The following is a 13,164-nucleotide window of genomic DNA, read 5'->3' as shown; positions in this document are numbered from 1 at the left end:
ATATGTATATACACATATACATGAATTATAGATATACATATATATGTTTCGTTAGAGTTTGAGTATTTATTCATGGATTCACAGTCATACATAGTATGGTGTTTGTGAATGTGTATGTGGTGTCGATACACATTCTTATTATAGAAGAGGTATATTGTTTTCTATGGTCGTATCTTATCAGTTACTTTCATCTGTTCGTTATGCGTAGACAAATATACATACATGTAAGTAGGCTTTTTTTTAGGATATGTAGTATCCGTTTCTTCAATTAAGTTTTATTTGGATTTTTAAAGCAAGCGGAAATTTGCATTTCGCGAAATTTTCTCCATGATCAAATGTTCGATTTTCCGGAACGCGGTGCGGTATATATATGTTCAACTTCTCCAACTCAATAAAATAATAATCTCAATCATATTATTCTAATTGTGATTGTGTTCGTATATCATAGTAAACTATCTATGGTTACGTTCCTATATTTTAGTGATGAAGGAGTAATTTTAATCAATGTGGCTAGTATGGGATTTGTAGAGCTTTGAAAATTTTAGTAGAATGGCATTGGCTGCGGGGCAGTCATCGGAAGTGTATATGCTGATGTCAATTTATGTGTGCATTAGGGTGCACAATTGATCTCACGATAAATGTGCCATTGACTTACCGATCAGCTGAGTGAATCGCTAGTCGTTGATGGCATGTCTGACACTCTCGATGTGTAAATACCGTATTCTAATGTGCAGTCGATATATCGGAATTTGATTGAGAGCAACCCTGTTGATGGCGATCAAAATGGACTATTGGACAGTGTTGTATCCCTAAGGAGGGACAAGGAGTTTGATAAGAAGCTACAAGATATCAAAGATGCAATTCAGTGTGGGGTACATCCTGAACGCATAGTCCAGGGTAGTAGCGGCAGTTATTTCTGTAAGAACGCAAAGGGAGAGGTAAGCGCCCTGGTTTCGCTGTTCTTTTGGTTAGTGTAGGCTCAGTGGCCAATCACGTGAGTTTCACTATACCAAGCTATCCCTCCGTTCTAATATAGAGTGGTCTAGCGTACTGGATCCTTCTTTGAGTTCAATAGCATAGGATTTCTGAGAGCGATTGTGTATAGGTATGTACCTGGTTGGTATTGCTAGATGTAACAATAACCGCTGCCGCATGTGTACATAACACATCTCAAAACTTTGGTTACAATTTTTTACCGACAGAAAATAGGGGTATTCAAACCAAAGGACGAAGAACCGTACGGCTCTTTAAACCCAAAATGGACGAAATGGCTTCACAGAACGATATGCCCTTGTGCATTTGGACGAAGCTGTCTGATTCCTAATCAGGTACGTTTGACCGCATATTCAGATGTTTAGGCGCCAGCCTTTAGTATATATCATTATTGGTGAAATTTTATTTAAGGCTGCAATATCTATTTTTCCTGGTAGCAGGTATTGCTTGGTGCCCTCATAGTGCTCGATACATGTTACGAATATGTGTTTAGTTGTGTTTCTACGCTTGATGCGCCACGGTGTGCAGCGATTCATTCCTGATGAATTGACCTGGCGCGTCTGTGAAGTTTTGAATACAAACCTATGGCTGTCCTGCTCACCTGCATCCAACACACGCTTTTGCACTCAAACCGTACAGGGCTACCTGTCGGAAGCTGGTGCAAGCATCGTTGACGATGCATTGCAATTAAATGTGGTGCCCCGAACTAAGGTAAATGAGCTTATTGTTTAGTCATTCCCTGTAAAATTTTACATCTTTGCTATTTGTCAATTTTGCGGTCTCTTCTCGTTTGTCACGGGCGGTCGCATCGGACATCGAATATTCACACGTTTGTATCCGAAAGTGTTTATTAATAAAGGCACACCAATACTCTGTCCGCCTCAGTTGAATACTCTTTTTGAAGATCTACACCCCCCAATATCATCGACAACGGGTAGTGATACGTTCAATAAAGGTTTATTCTGTATCCTCCGTACTTTTTTTTGAACACGCGTGTCGATTATTGCCCACTTTAAGTCTTTTTCTTATTATATAACGTAGGTGGTGAAATTAGCGAGTCCAGCCTTCAACTATGACAGATCAGTAAGATTTGTTCGGTGGTTTTCACCCAACAAACCATTGCCGCCAAAAACCGGGTCTCTACAGATGTTTGTTGCCGGATACAAGGTATAACGTACTCGTCTATTAGCGTGCTACGCAGAGCTAGACCTTTTTCTCCAGAGCTATACATGGCAATGCAGAAGTGACGTTTAATATATATTATGATAGATCCAAATATGGCTTATTATGATGCAAAGCGTGGATCTGGACGTTGAAAAAAAACTAGCGAAACCGACTTGCATAAATTGAAACATATCTCTGCCATTCTGTCGTTTTTTCAGGATGCTATTGAAATGGTGGGACTGCTGGAGGCCGAAGATGCGGACCCACATCTTTTAGAGTCATTCCAACCGCAGTTTGAGAGAATGGTCGTGCTGGATTATATTACACGAAATACAGGTAATAATTTGTTTTCCTGCCATGTCTTTGATAAAAATCAGTTTTGTATTACGTGTTATCGTCAGTGTGTGTTTTGTGTTTGCACTCGTAGCATGTCAATTACGAATCAACATGGGTATTTGATATTCATCTCGGTCTCTTCAAGTTTGTAAACTCATGCACCTATGAAGCCCAATATTCTGAGGCGTATTGTACATTTTGCACATGCAGTCTTGCGGCAGTCATAGCGTACGTATGTCTTCACCTCATAATCTAGACGCACTCACTATCATTAAAAATTATTCGGTGCTGTGCCTGTGTAGAGATGGTACTGTGCTATATTTCCAACCTGCATTGTTTAAACATTTTCTTCTTATTTTTAATCAGACCGTGGCATGGAGAATTGGCTGCTGAAAGTTCAGAAGAAGGAAGGTCGCAACACAGACACACAGAACACTAGTACACTGACAGCACAGCTGCCGGAGGGCAGCCATTTTATTGCTGAAACTAACGACGCATCTTACACCATAAGCCTAGCTGCAATAGATAATGGACTTAATTTTCCTTTTAAACATCCGGATTCCTGGAGAACATACCCCTATCACTGGGCCTGGTTGCCGCAAGCCAGAATTCCGTTCTCGGAGGCCCTGGTGGCCAAGTTAATGCCATTATTGATCGATGAAGGTATGTGAACGCACTCTTGTGCCATAGTATATTACCTTGGCCCCATTTTCGTCCGCTTAATCCATTCCCAGCACTAATTTTCTAATCGTGTGGTATATTTGCTCAGCAGTTTTCAGCGTGTACTGCCCTTGGTATCGTCCAGTGTCGCATGCGTGCAGCCTTGGGATGTTGCTAATACTTTTTTTCCTTCCTTTTTTTTGACAGCTTTTGTCGAGAGTATGATCGAAAGGATACATCTCACGTTCAAGAAAGATAAAGGGTTCAGTAAGACACTGTGGCTGAAGCAAGCATCAGTCATTAGGGGCCAGGTATCGTGGAAATTGTATTTATTCGAGGTGAAATTATATCATGGTCGTGAACTTTGCCTCGATAGACGTATTGTACCAGATGAATTGTATCGCTCTCACCACACAAGAGATGAAAAAAGCTTTATTGTTGGTTTTCTGCGGCATTTTACCATAGTGCTGTCATTTTCGTTTGTGGTCACACAATTTGTTCCGCATCGACGCCGTCAAATACGGGTGTGCAATCTGAACAAGCTTTACCATTTCAACTGATATCTTTTTTCGCTGTGTAGGTTATGAATTTAATGCAAGCTCTAAAGGATCGGCTGACGCCCTGGCAATTACTTCAACTACCAATATTCACGATCACTGAGGATGGCAAGCATCGATACCAGGTGAGTCTGAGTTTTTTGATACGATGATTTTCCTTCGTGGGCAAGGTGATCGCTCGATGACATATTCATATGTATTCCATAAAATGGTTGCTCAGAGTCCGGTAACAAGTGTACAATTTGATATCGAATACTGCTGACCATTCACGATTGCTTCCTTGGCTTTATACCATGCACGTTTCAATGATACAATGTTACTGATATGAACCAACTCTTACCATCGTAAATCAGCAATTCGTCGAGAGAACGCCGTGCTTCACGTGGTGCTAGCTTGAGCTTCCAGTGCATAGTTGCACGAAGCAGGGAATAATCATTACGGAACTGAAATGCGATGATGAGATGCCTCTGATGTCAAGGCTGTGAACAAGAATTTAGATCAAATTAAATTTAGTATACACAATGCCTGGTAAGAGCAATTATTGAACAAATGGTCAATAATCAAAATTTTGCAGTGGCAACATCCATCAATAATTATTTTGTTCAATATACCGAAGTAGACTTGCCAAAAGGCAGATAAAAGCGCAAACGCATTCTTTACGGAAAGGACCCTTCGGAGCTATATATAGCTACACAGGCGATACGTGAAGCAGCACGCATGTATTTGTGTCAGCCAGTATATGATGTGCAAACATAGTATATCACGTAAGCTAGCTTCTGGCTTTAACAATCAGCGTGCGGATACTAAAAAGCGAATACTTACTGTGTTCCAGAATGCTACAGTATTTGGTGAAGCGATACACAGGCCTTGGGAAACCGATAAAGTTAGCCTCAACTGCAGCCCCTCGTTCTGCACTGCTTGGGCATATGGCGCCATCGACAGAAGATGCAAACTGCTTTATTAAGTATTACGATGCAGTACCACGTATTACATCATTCGCGAAAGGCAAGCCACCAGTAGACTTCTCAACAATGACATCCGTGCAACTCCGTACTTATTGCACTGCGCATGGTTTAAGTATATCAGGGCGTATTACGAGACATACTGATCTATAGCAATACATCACTGCCAGCGCTACGTCTCGTGTTAGATCTACAGTACGTAAAAGTATATTTGAGGACCCAAAAGAGCTGCTACGGAAACAAAGAGCACAGCAAGTAATATACGGAAAAAATTTGATACAGTCGAGCTTGAACCATCCAATTAGGATAATATTGTGAAAGTAATAATGGAAACAGATATCGTGGCCTGACTATTTCGACAGGGAAGACGGGTATTGCTCTACACGCCAAGATGCTCAACAGAAGCGCAGATACGTAATCATGCAAATAGGAATAACTGTGGAAGTTGACAAGGTTATAACTATCTACTTTAAATCGGCTGTGGGTAGAAGTATGAATACTTTACTATTTGATGTATATACTAGACTCAAATGTACACGTATAGTTAGGAATATTTACACACGTTTGGTATGTAATGATGTTGAAGTTGCGTTATAATTTCTTCCTACTATTATTCCAAAGCAATACAAATCTTATGTGAGAGGTTGCGTACATATCCGCGCAGCTTTAGAGACGGTAGTCGAGTTATGTAGCGAAGAAGCACAGATAAGGACAATATATGGAGAGGCCAGGGGGGCAACGATTGACGATGTAGAGGGACAGGACCTCGAAATTGGCAGTGTGAATCGCCAGATTTTTATACTTCCTGTATTAGACACGAATTCAACCCTTGGTTAGGTTTAAATATACCGAAGGTAAATTATAGCGAGAAAGATTCATCAGCAAGGGATACACTACAGAGCCTCTTCTCCTTTAGACATACAAATGTAGCACCCTCAGGCACCTTGCTACGTTTCTTTCGGCGATCTATGCGCACTCCCATGGGCAGTCACCAATCATGAATTGGTGGCTTCAGGTTTGTGAACCCCCGTATGCACTCTGATTCCTAAAGCAAGGGTCTAGTTCAGATGAAGTTATTGTACCCCTGTTCCAAGCTCTATAATTCTGGAGTTCTTCGTTATTGCGTTCGATGTGGATGCAAAACTTTGCAGTCTGCTTGTCAGAGCACACAGTTTCAACATCAAACGCTATCTGCAAGTTTGCCTTCTTCCGAGGGCAAACTACGTGCATGTCATTCATCTCCAACTCTTCTTTGTTGGTAAGTATTGGTTGCGTCTTCCGTACTATGGCTCCAATAGCATACGTCCATGTAATATAGTTGTTCTTTGCCGACGCCTTCCTTACCCCATAGTGTGTCCGCGCATCCGCAGGATTAAAACGCATGTATCTTGACAATGTAAGCCATAACACAAACTACTGGAATAGTGTGAGCCTGTACTGAGCCGCATGAAACTTGTAATCTTTCATTTTTACTTAAACATCATCTTCCGTTGGTGTGCCCGCGGTTGACTCTTCTGGAAAATACACTTTCACCAACGCTCTCGTGAACCATGTCCCATGCTGCTAAAACTGATACCCGAATCCCAATGTGCGTGTAAATTTTACGCACGTACTCTAAGGACGGTTCATCGGTGACAGTATTACACAGCGTTCTATCGTTAGTTAACTCTTCAAAATACACATCCGCTGTTGTGAGTGTGCATTCATGTTCTGGTGTAATCTCTATTGCTGTGTGTTCAGTCTATTCTTCTCAAGGTGATTTTTAAGTAATAATGATAGTTTGCGAATAGTTAGAGACATGGGTGTATTTTATAATAGGAGTATCTCGTCGCACATCTGGCGTAGGCCCATTACTACTGTCTACGGTTGTGAATGTTGGAAGCTCGCCTATTTTAACCCGTTTACGGCTCTTTTTTTGCAATTAGAACTTGGTCAGCACGAAAGTGATGGTGAGCAACCTTGAAACAAATTCGCTTCATTTTCTCCTTAAAATCGCTATTCATGGATGTGACTGTCTGTGGACGCACTACCGCCGTAGATATGTTATCGCCTGTGGAACTACAACTACTAGCTACTACCTCTTCACTATACGCTTTCAAGATCTTGGACTTACTTGAATCACGTACAAGCATCTTCAGCCACACGTCTCTGATCTTCTTGTTACCAGGGAGACTCGATCCCTCATACGTCAAGTCTTCTCCACATATTTCATCAGATTGAGTACATATATATTACAGCCGTGCCTTTTGATAATTAGGCCGATGAAATAGCACACTATTATTACGCCACATCAACGTGGGGTTGGGCACTGCATCTGAACCAGGATGCAAACCTGAATGCTTCCATATAAGGTCTGTAAAGCAGAAGTGCTTCGCGTTTACTATTAGTCGCATAAGGTGGTCAAACCATCTGTCAACCTCATTCGCATTCGAGTCTGGTCTAAATTTTCTGATCTAGAGCCGATATTTAACTGGAACACTCTTGCTTGGTATAGTAAACACGTGATCGTTCAGCTGAATGCATCGTGCATCACTAACACACATACACAAACTACGTACAGAATCAGGGGTTTAAATTGTCGTCTTGCCCGCAGAGCATGAAGTACGAGGAGGTGAATTCATCTTTGATTAATACAGGTCGGTGGAAGCTATTGCTATAATAATACTTTCTGGTACCGCTTAAATTACTTCCCGCTATGGCTAACCAGGATATTTCAAATACATCAGTTGTGTGGCATGGTATCGGGCAGCCTCTGACTTTGTTCCGAAACAAAATTACGGACGACAACCTCACAACCCTTCTTGATATCACATTCAGAGATACTTAAACTGACCAGCACAATATTGTTGGCCGACGTTTACATATTGTACATAGTTGATCTTCAATACACCAGTAAAACCTCTACTAATGTTGCAAATGCATTTTATTAATACGAGGACTAAATCTATAATACAGTGCGGTATCTCGTTTTATACGAAGTTTGCTCATGACTGTGCTCAGCAGAGATTAGACCAAACAAGATGATTACATGGCGACTGCCTTTATTTGCTCATGACTTTGCTCAGCAGGAATCAGACCAAACGAGATGATATCGACTGTTCTCAGTACTCAGTATAGCTCCTGCTCGTTGGTATGTAGTTGCGTCCCTGTCTAAACTTATAGAATTTATGGATCTAAGATTGATTTCTCGACGATGCATTCGAGCTAAAAGGAGCCTGTGCCAACCCCACAAAATAAAAAACGACAAAAAAATACAATCTTAAAGTATATTGTAGTCATCAAAGTGAATGACTGAACAAACAAACATTTAATACTAGATTGGTTGGTTCAGTCAGTTCCCGTATTTACTACAATATTCCGATGAAATCATTTTCATTCCACGCACGCTGGTTAAGTTTAATAATCGGCAAGCATGTTAGCAACTTCAGGTTGAAGATAATGCACTTGTAACCATCTGAAGAATGTCATATACTGGGGACATTCTTCTCTATTAAAAAATAGTCGGTATAAAACGCAACAGAAATTGCATATAAAGAACATAGAAACAACATCTTTTTTATTATTTTATTATTATTGAACGGTAGTGGTAGAAAACTCGATACGTATGTATGTGTATAGTAGTATTTAACACTATTGTGTTCATGCAAGGAAGCTTATCTCTAAGACGACCTAGTTATGAGTTGCAATGGGCATGAACTATGTAGGTTTTCGTGTCCAATAGTTATGTTCTATTCCCTTTACCACAAAGCGAGCGAAAAAAAAACATGTAACAAAGTGTTGTGCAGCCTTTTTAGCGTACTTTATTCCAACTCAAGATGGTCGATTATAGGATCGTAGGAAACTTAATCTCCGCAATGTTAGAACTTAGTCTCCACAATGTTAGAACTTAGTCTCCGCAATTATCAGTAATACTCCTCGTAATATCACAATATTTTGTGATGATTGTGTTTGTATTATTACCCATACATGGCTAACGAACGAGGGAAAATACTACAGTGAACGTTGTAATATGTGAAAGGATAAATAAGGGAGCTTGTTTACATTGTCTTATACTTCGTTTGCTTAAATATGGATGATAAACTTCTATAACTGCACACTTCTATAGTAAAGATACTTTAACAGTAGCCCCTTCAAGGAACAGTATGCAGCCAGATATTTTCGTCTTGGGCGCTTTGAGTAAATCCCAGGTGGCGTAGTATGTTCTTGGTTCCAGCGGCGGCCGTCCTATCAAATGCCGTAGAGGTTCCTGAAAAGTCTGAGTACTGTATTGGGGGCGTAGTGACCAAAAATCGACACTCCCTTTTGGTGGATACATATATACAGGGGTGTTCAATTTTGAATGCAAGTAGGCGGTGTTGACGGCAAAGAAGTGGACGGATTGATTTTGGGAGGCGGCCTTAGCAAAGAAAGTACATAGTGTAGTGGATGAAGCAGTGATGAAGCAGTGGGAGCATATGTGTCCCAAAATAAATCACCATGGACCTGCTCGTCGGCCCGGACCACCATCCGGGCCTTGTGCATAGTAAGGTCGCCTTTTTTGTCGAGTTTTTGGGTAAAGACATATTTTGAAAGGGTAATCTTTGCATGAGAAGAGACGTTAGAGACGGTAATTGAATCGACCAGTTTGTTTGCAGGAGTGGGCCTTGCGCTCGAGGTCGATGGCAGCGGATCATATGAGCCATTCATAGTATGTGCGTGCCTTGGAAATACTCTTGGGCACAGTTTCGTCGAGGAGTTCGATAGCATCATCGAGCGTAAATTCCAGTTTCTGGAACTTCGATGGGTGTGGGAGGTGGGGGTATGGTTTGCCGGAGTAGGATAGGAGTTGGAACTGGTGGAATAATTGGGGGCGGTGTAGTAGAAGGGCCGTGCGGTGGAACGAAGGGAATCTCAACGGCGACGTGGTGTGATGCAGTGGCCCAATCCTGAAGAACCAACCAAGAAGAGTAAAACTGTGGGTCGCGCCCTGGCGGACCATTGCGGTCGTTACTCGTAAAAAAACGTACATTACGGCTGTGGAGAATCTGCCGAGTAGAAAACTCTTGATGTTGTGTAACGTATCTTCAGTTCCATTTAATATGTAGCCGTGTGAGTAATACACCAAAATCACATTGGGGGCTGTACTCGTGCTGAGATATATAAAGGTTGACTGGAAGATATATAAATCTTAAATGCAACAGCGCAGCCATGTCCATGCGGGGAAAGATGAGTTCCGGTGTTTGATGCCGGATGCGGTGTGCGGAGAAGAGTCGGGAATTCTTTGACGATTTACGATTTCGTAGTGTGTCGGCGAAGTCCTCGGCCATTCCACAGAGTGGGAGTGGCATCCCAGCTATAAGAAAAGGGCAGTGGTCCAGGTTGTTTATGGTCTCATGTTGTCTTTTTATGGCATTCATTTTTTAAGGTGTGCGTGTGTGGGGGGGGAGGGGTTGACTCAGAGCTCTATACCCAGAGACATACAATGGTGTTTCACGATAGCGCTTTGAATGACCGAATCGCCGCCAGAAGTAAGCATATGATGTTTCCAGTGGCGCAGAATGTGAGTAAGGAGTTCGCCGGTGTGCTGTTACAACGATATCTCGTTCGGGAAAAAATGTATGCCAAATGTCGAAAGTATGTCAATCATATTCAGGGCATTAATGTTGCTATCGCGGTCAGGGAATATTAGGCCCTGGGGATCAATGTGAAGTTTCTCCCCATGGTCATAAATGGTATCGATGGAAGCATGGAGAACGTCCTAGGCACGGAGCTTAGCCTCCATATATACTGGACAGTACTTTTCATATTTAAGATTTGCCCGAGCTTGCTTAATCAAAGCGGTGAGGGCGCGAGAATGTCTTATAGCTGTGCGACGAGGGTATAGATCCAAGATGGCTTGCCGACAGCGGTAGCCCCATGTCAGAGGAATGTAGAGAAGATATTCTTCACAAGAAAAGGATCGGATTGAAAGCGAGAGCTCACGACCGTCCACAACTAAGCGCAGGGGTAACAATGGCAAGTGTGGCATCAACTTTGATGGCTTAGCCGGTGAGTTCCTATATATCGGACCATTCCTGGTTGCTATATTCTCAGATAGAAAATCGACATCGCGCCAGTCGATGTGAACGCCGCCTCCTTTGGGGCCTGTAAAATGAGAAAGTTGAGCATTATATTTGCTCGCACAGATATCAATGGTAGGTTCCCAGTTGGGGTGAGTCATCGTTTGCTGACATTCATCAGGGTTTAGCATTCAGGCGTTGGTATCGACGTGTATAGGGTGAGGACGATGTTGCGTGATTTAGCAAGGTTGATCATAGCTTTCCGACTGAAGTAACCGTTATTGCGGCGAAATTCGTCGTATGTCATGGTAATAGTGGTTGAGGGTTGGGGTGGGGGGTCAACAGGTGTAGGGAATGTTGCTTCAATGACAGCGCTGGGTTGGGGGAGAAGAGGTGTATGCTGAGATTTTGATGGATGTGGTGACTGAGCCGTAGCTAGATTAGTATGAGGCACTGTTGAATTAAAAGTGTCTAAATATTGAAATGCGATGTGATACAGTGATATCCGCCGTGTGCAAGGGGTATAGTGATAGTATGAGATTCTTAAAGCATAAACTCATGATGCATGTCTGGGAGTTTTTAGGGTAGACTAATATGAATAGCACGAGCGCCACGAAGACCGCCGCTGTGAGTGTGAACCCGTTATCTTGTAGGAAATTTCGGGATAGTACTTGTTGCACTAAAGGGGGACTAATGTAGGACATGCATGGCTAGGTGGGATACTATTGTCCTGTTCTTGATTTGTGTAACATATCCTGTACGATGGGACTGATAAACAGACACTGTGTAGGCGAAATTGTTCTTATTAGTGGGCTTGCTACATACTACTGCCAGGTATGCCAGGTAATTTTTACAGCTACAACTAGTGTCATTAGTACATATTAGAGAGGTGTAGTTTTGCGTTCCGTGGCAGCGTGTTGTTTATCTCCACATCATGCACATGCCTTGATGCAACGACCTGAATGGTGTTGTGTGGACCAGCAAACATAGCGCTGAAATGTGCGTGGATTGTTTGAGGTGGGTGTAGTGATCATAGCATTGAGGCGCTTGATCAATACATCGAGTTGGGCTGACATTTGGGGCGTTCAACCTATTAACTCAGGAAGTATGTATAATATTCATAGTTTCTCATACTTCAACATAGCGACAGAGATCGTGAATAAAATTGAGGTATCCCTTAGTCTGTTGCTGGTAGGAATTAGGCAGACCAGATAAAAATAAATCCTAAGCATATTCGTTAGAAGATACAGTGCCGTGTTCTCTTGCATTCCAGATCAAGAGTTTGCAACGGAAGGCCCAGTTTCGGACTGCCTCGTCATCGTCACGCTTAAAGCGTCAAAGGTAAGTATGAGTAGTATTCTTACGGTCTTTTACTGAGTGATGGTTATAGCGTCTAAATAATCAGAGAATGAAGGAGGAGCCAGGTGTGTATCAGAAGGCTGTCATTGTAAAGAGCGGGGCGGAGATGGTAGATACCTTTTGTGCGGTAGCAAATTGTGCCGCATCTACGTCGGTGGCAGCATGGTTGTCATAGTCTATGAGGGGACGAAGATCGACCGTGTATTCAATGACGACTTCTGAAAAGAAATCAGGTTTCCACGTATCATACTGGTGGCCGGATATCTCGAGGATCGTCCTTATGCATTTCGGGCTGTTTTTATCAGCGGTAGACAACATGGTGATGGTGGTGGTGTGTAGGGGATGGTGGTTGGTGATTACTGGCGTATATGTCGTAAGTAGGTATGCTTCGGGTCATTGTCGGGGGCGCTGAGAAAGGTCTGGTACTGGATAGTTGTTCACCTAAAGAATTCACTTTACAGGTAAACATATTCAGTCTACTATTAATACTCTACTTTAGTAGACAGGATGACCTAAAAATAAAGTTATAAAAATAGGATTGTTATATTATTAGAGTGTTTGATTGTTTTATTTAAAATAATAATAAATATTATGGAATTCCCGCCAAAACACAAAAGAACAAAAAAAAACTGATGATATCTAGGGTGAAAGATAAGGGTGTATTATACCCAATCGAACGTGTCGCTATAAATATATCTTCACACTCTAGCCAACGGGTCGGTCGATAACATATTCACAATCACAAGAGATTTTACTGAGAGAGAGAGGCAATGAGCAATTAAAATAAAATAAACATCCTGTACTAATATTAAATAGATGCTAAAGATCAAATTAATATTTTCGTGGACTTCATATATGCAGTGGAAAGAAATACCAGCTGCGCGTTTATGTGCATATGTGGTGTATACATACATACATATGATTGAGCAGCTCATACAAGGACATAGTGCTGTTTGGCTATAGTAGATGGTGCTTTGGATATTTCTAGCAGAGAAAGATACGTGAACGGATTCAATACCATCGTGACTAACGTGACAACGAAGTGACTTTCATCCCGAATATATAAATACACACACACACATATATATATATATA

At 41.8% G+C, this 13,164-nt stretch overlaps 1 protein-coding gene across 1 annotated transcript; it reads left to right on the top strand.

Moving 5' to 3' along the window:
- Positions 1–549: 549 nt before the first annotated feature.
- SARC_05573 (hypothetical protein) lies at positions 550–3,905 on the top strand (the record flags this gene model as incomplete). The annotated part of the gene is made up of 9 exons (XM_014300562.1): positions 550–579; positions 735–938; positions 1,203–1,328; positions 1,633–1,704; positions 2,035–2,160; positions 2,376–2,493; positions 2,860–3,156; positions 3,361–3,464; positions 3,734–3,905. The coding sequence occupies 9 exons, from the start codon at positions 550–552 to the stop codon at positions 3,860–3,862; spliced, it is 1,206 nt and encodes a 401-aa protein (XP_014156037.1). The 3' UTR covers positions 3,863–3,905.
- Positions 3,906–13,164: the final 9,259 nt, after the last annotated feature.

Source organism: Sphaeroforma arctica (assembly GCF_001186125.1).
Source record: "Sphaeroforma arctica JP610 unplaced genomic scaffold supercont1.360, whole genome shotgun sequence".
In the NCBI taxonomy this organism is placed as follows: Eukaryota; class Ichthyosporea; order Ichthyophonida; genus Sphaeroforma; species Sphaeroforma arctica.
Note: the sequence above shows the minus strand (reverse complement) of the source record. Positions and strands in the feature narration are given on the sequence as shown.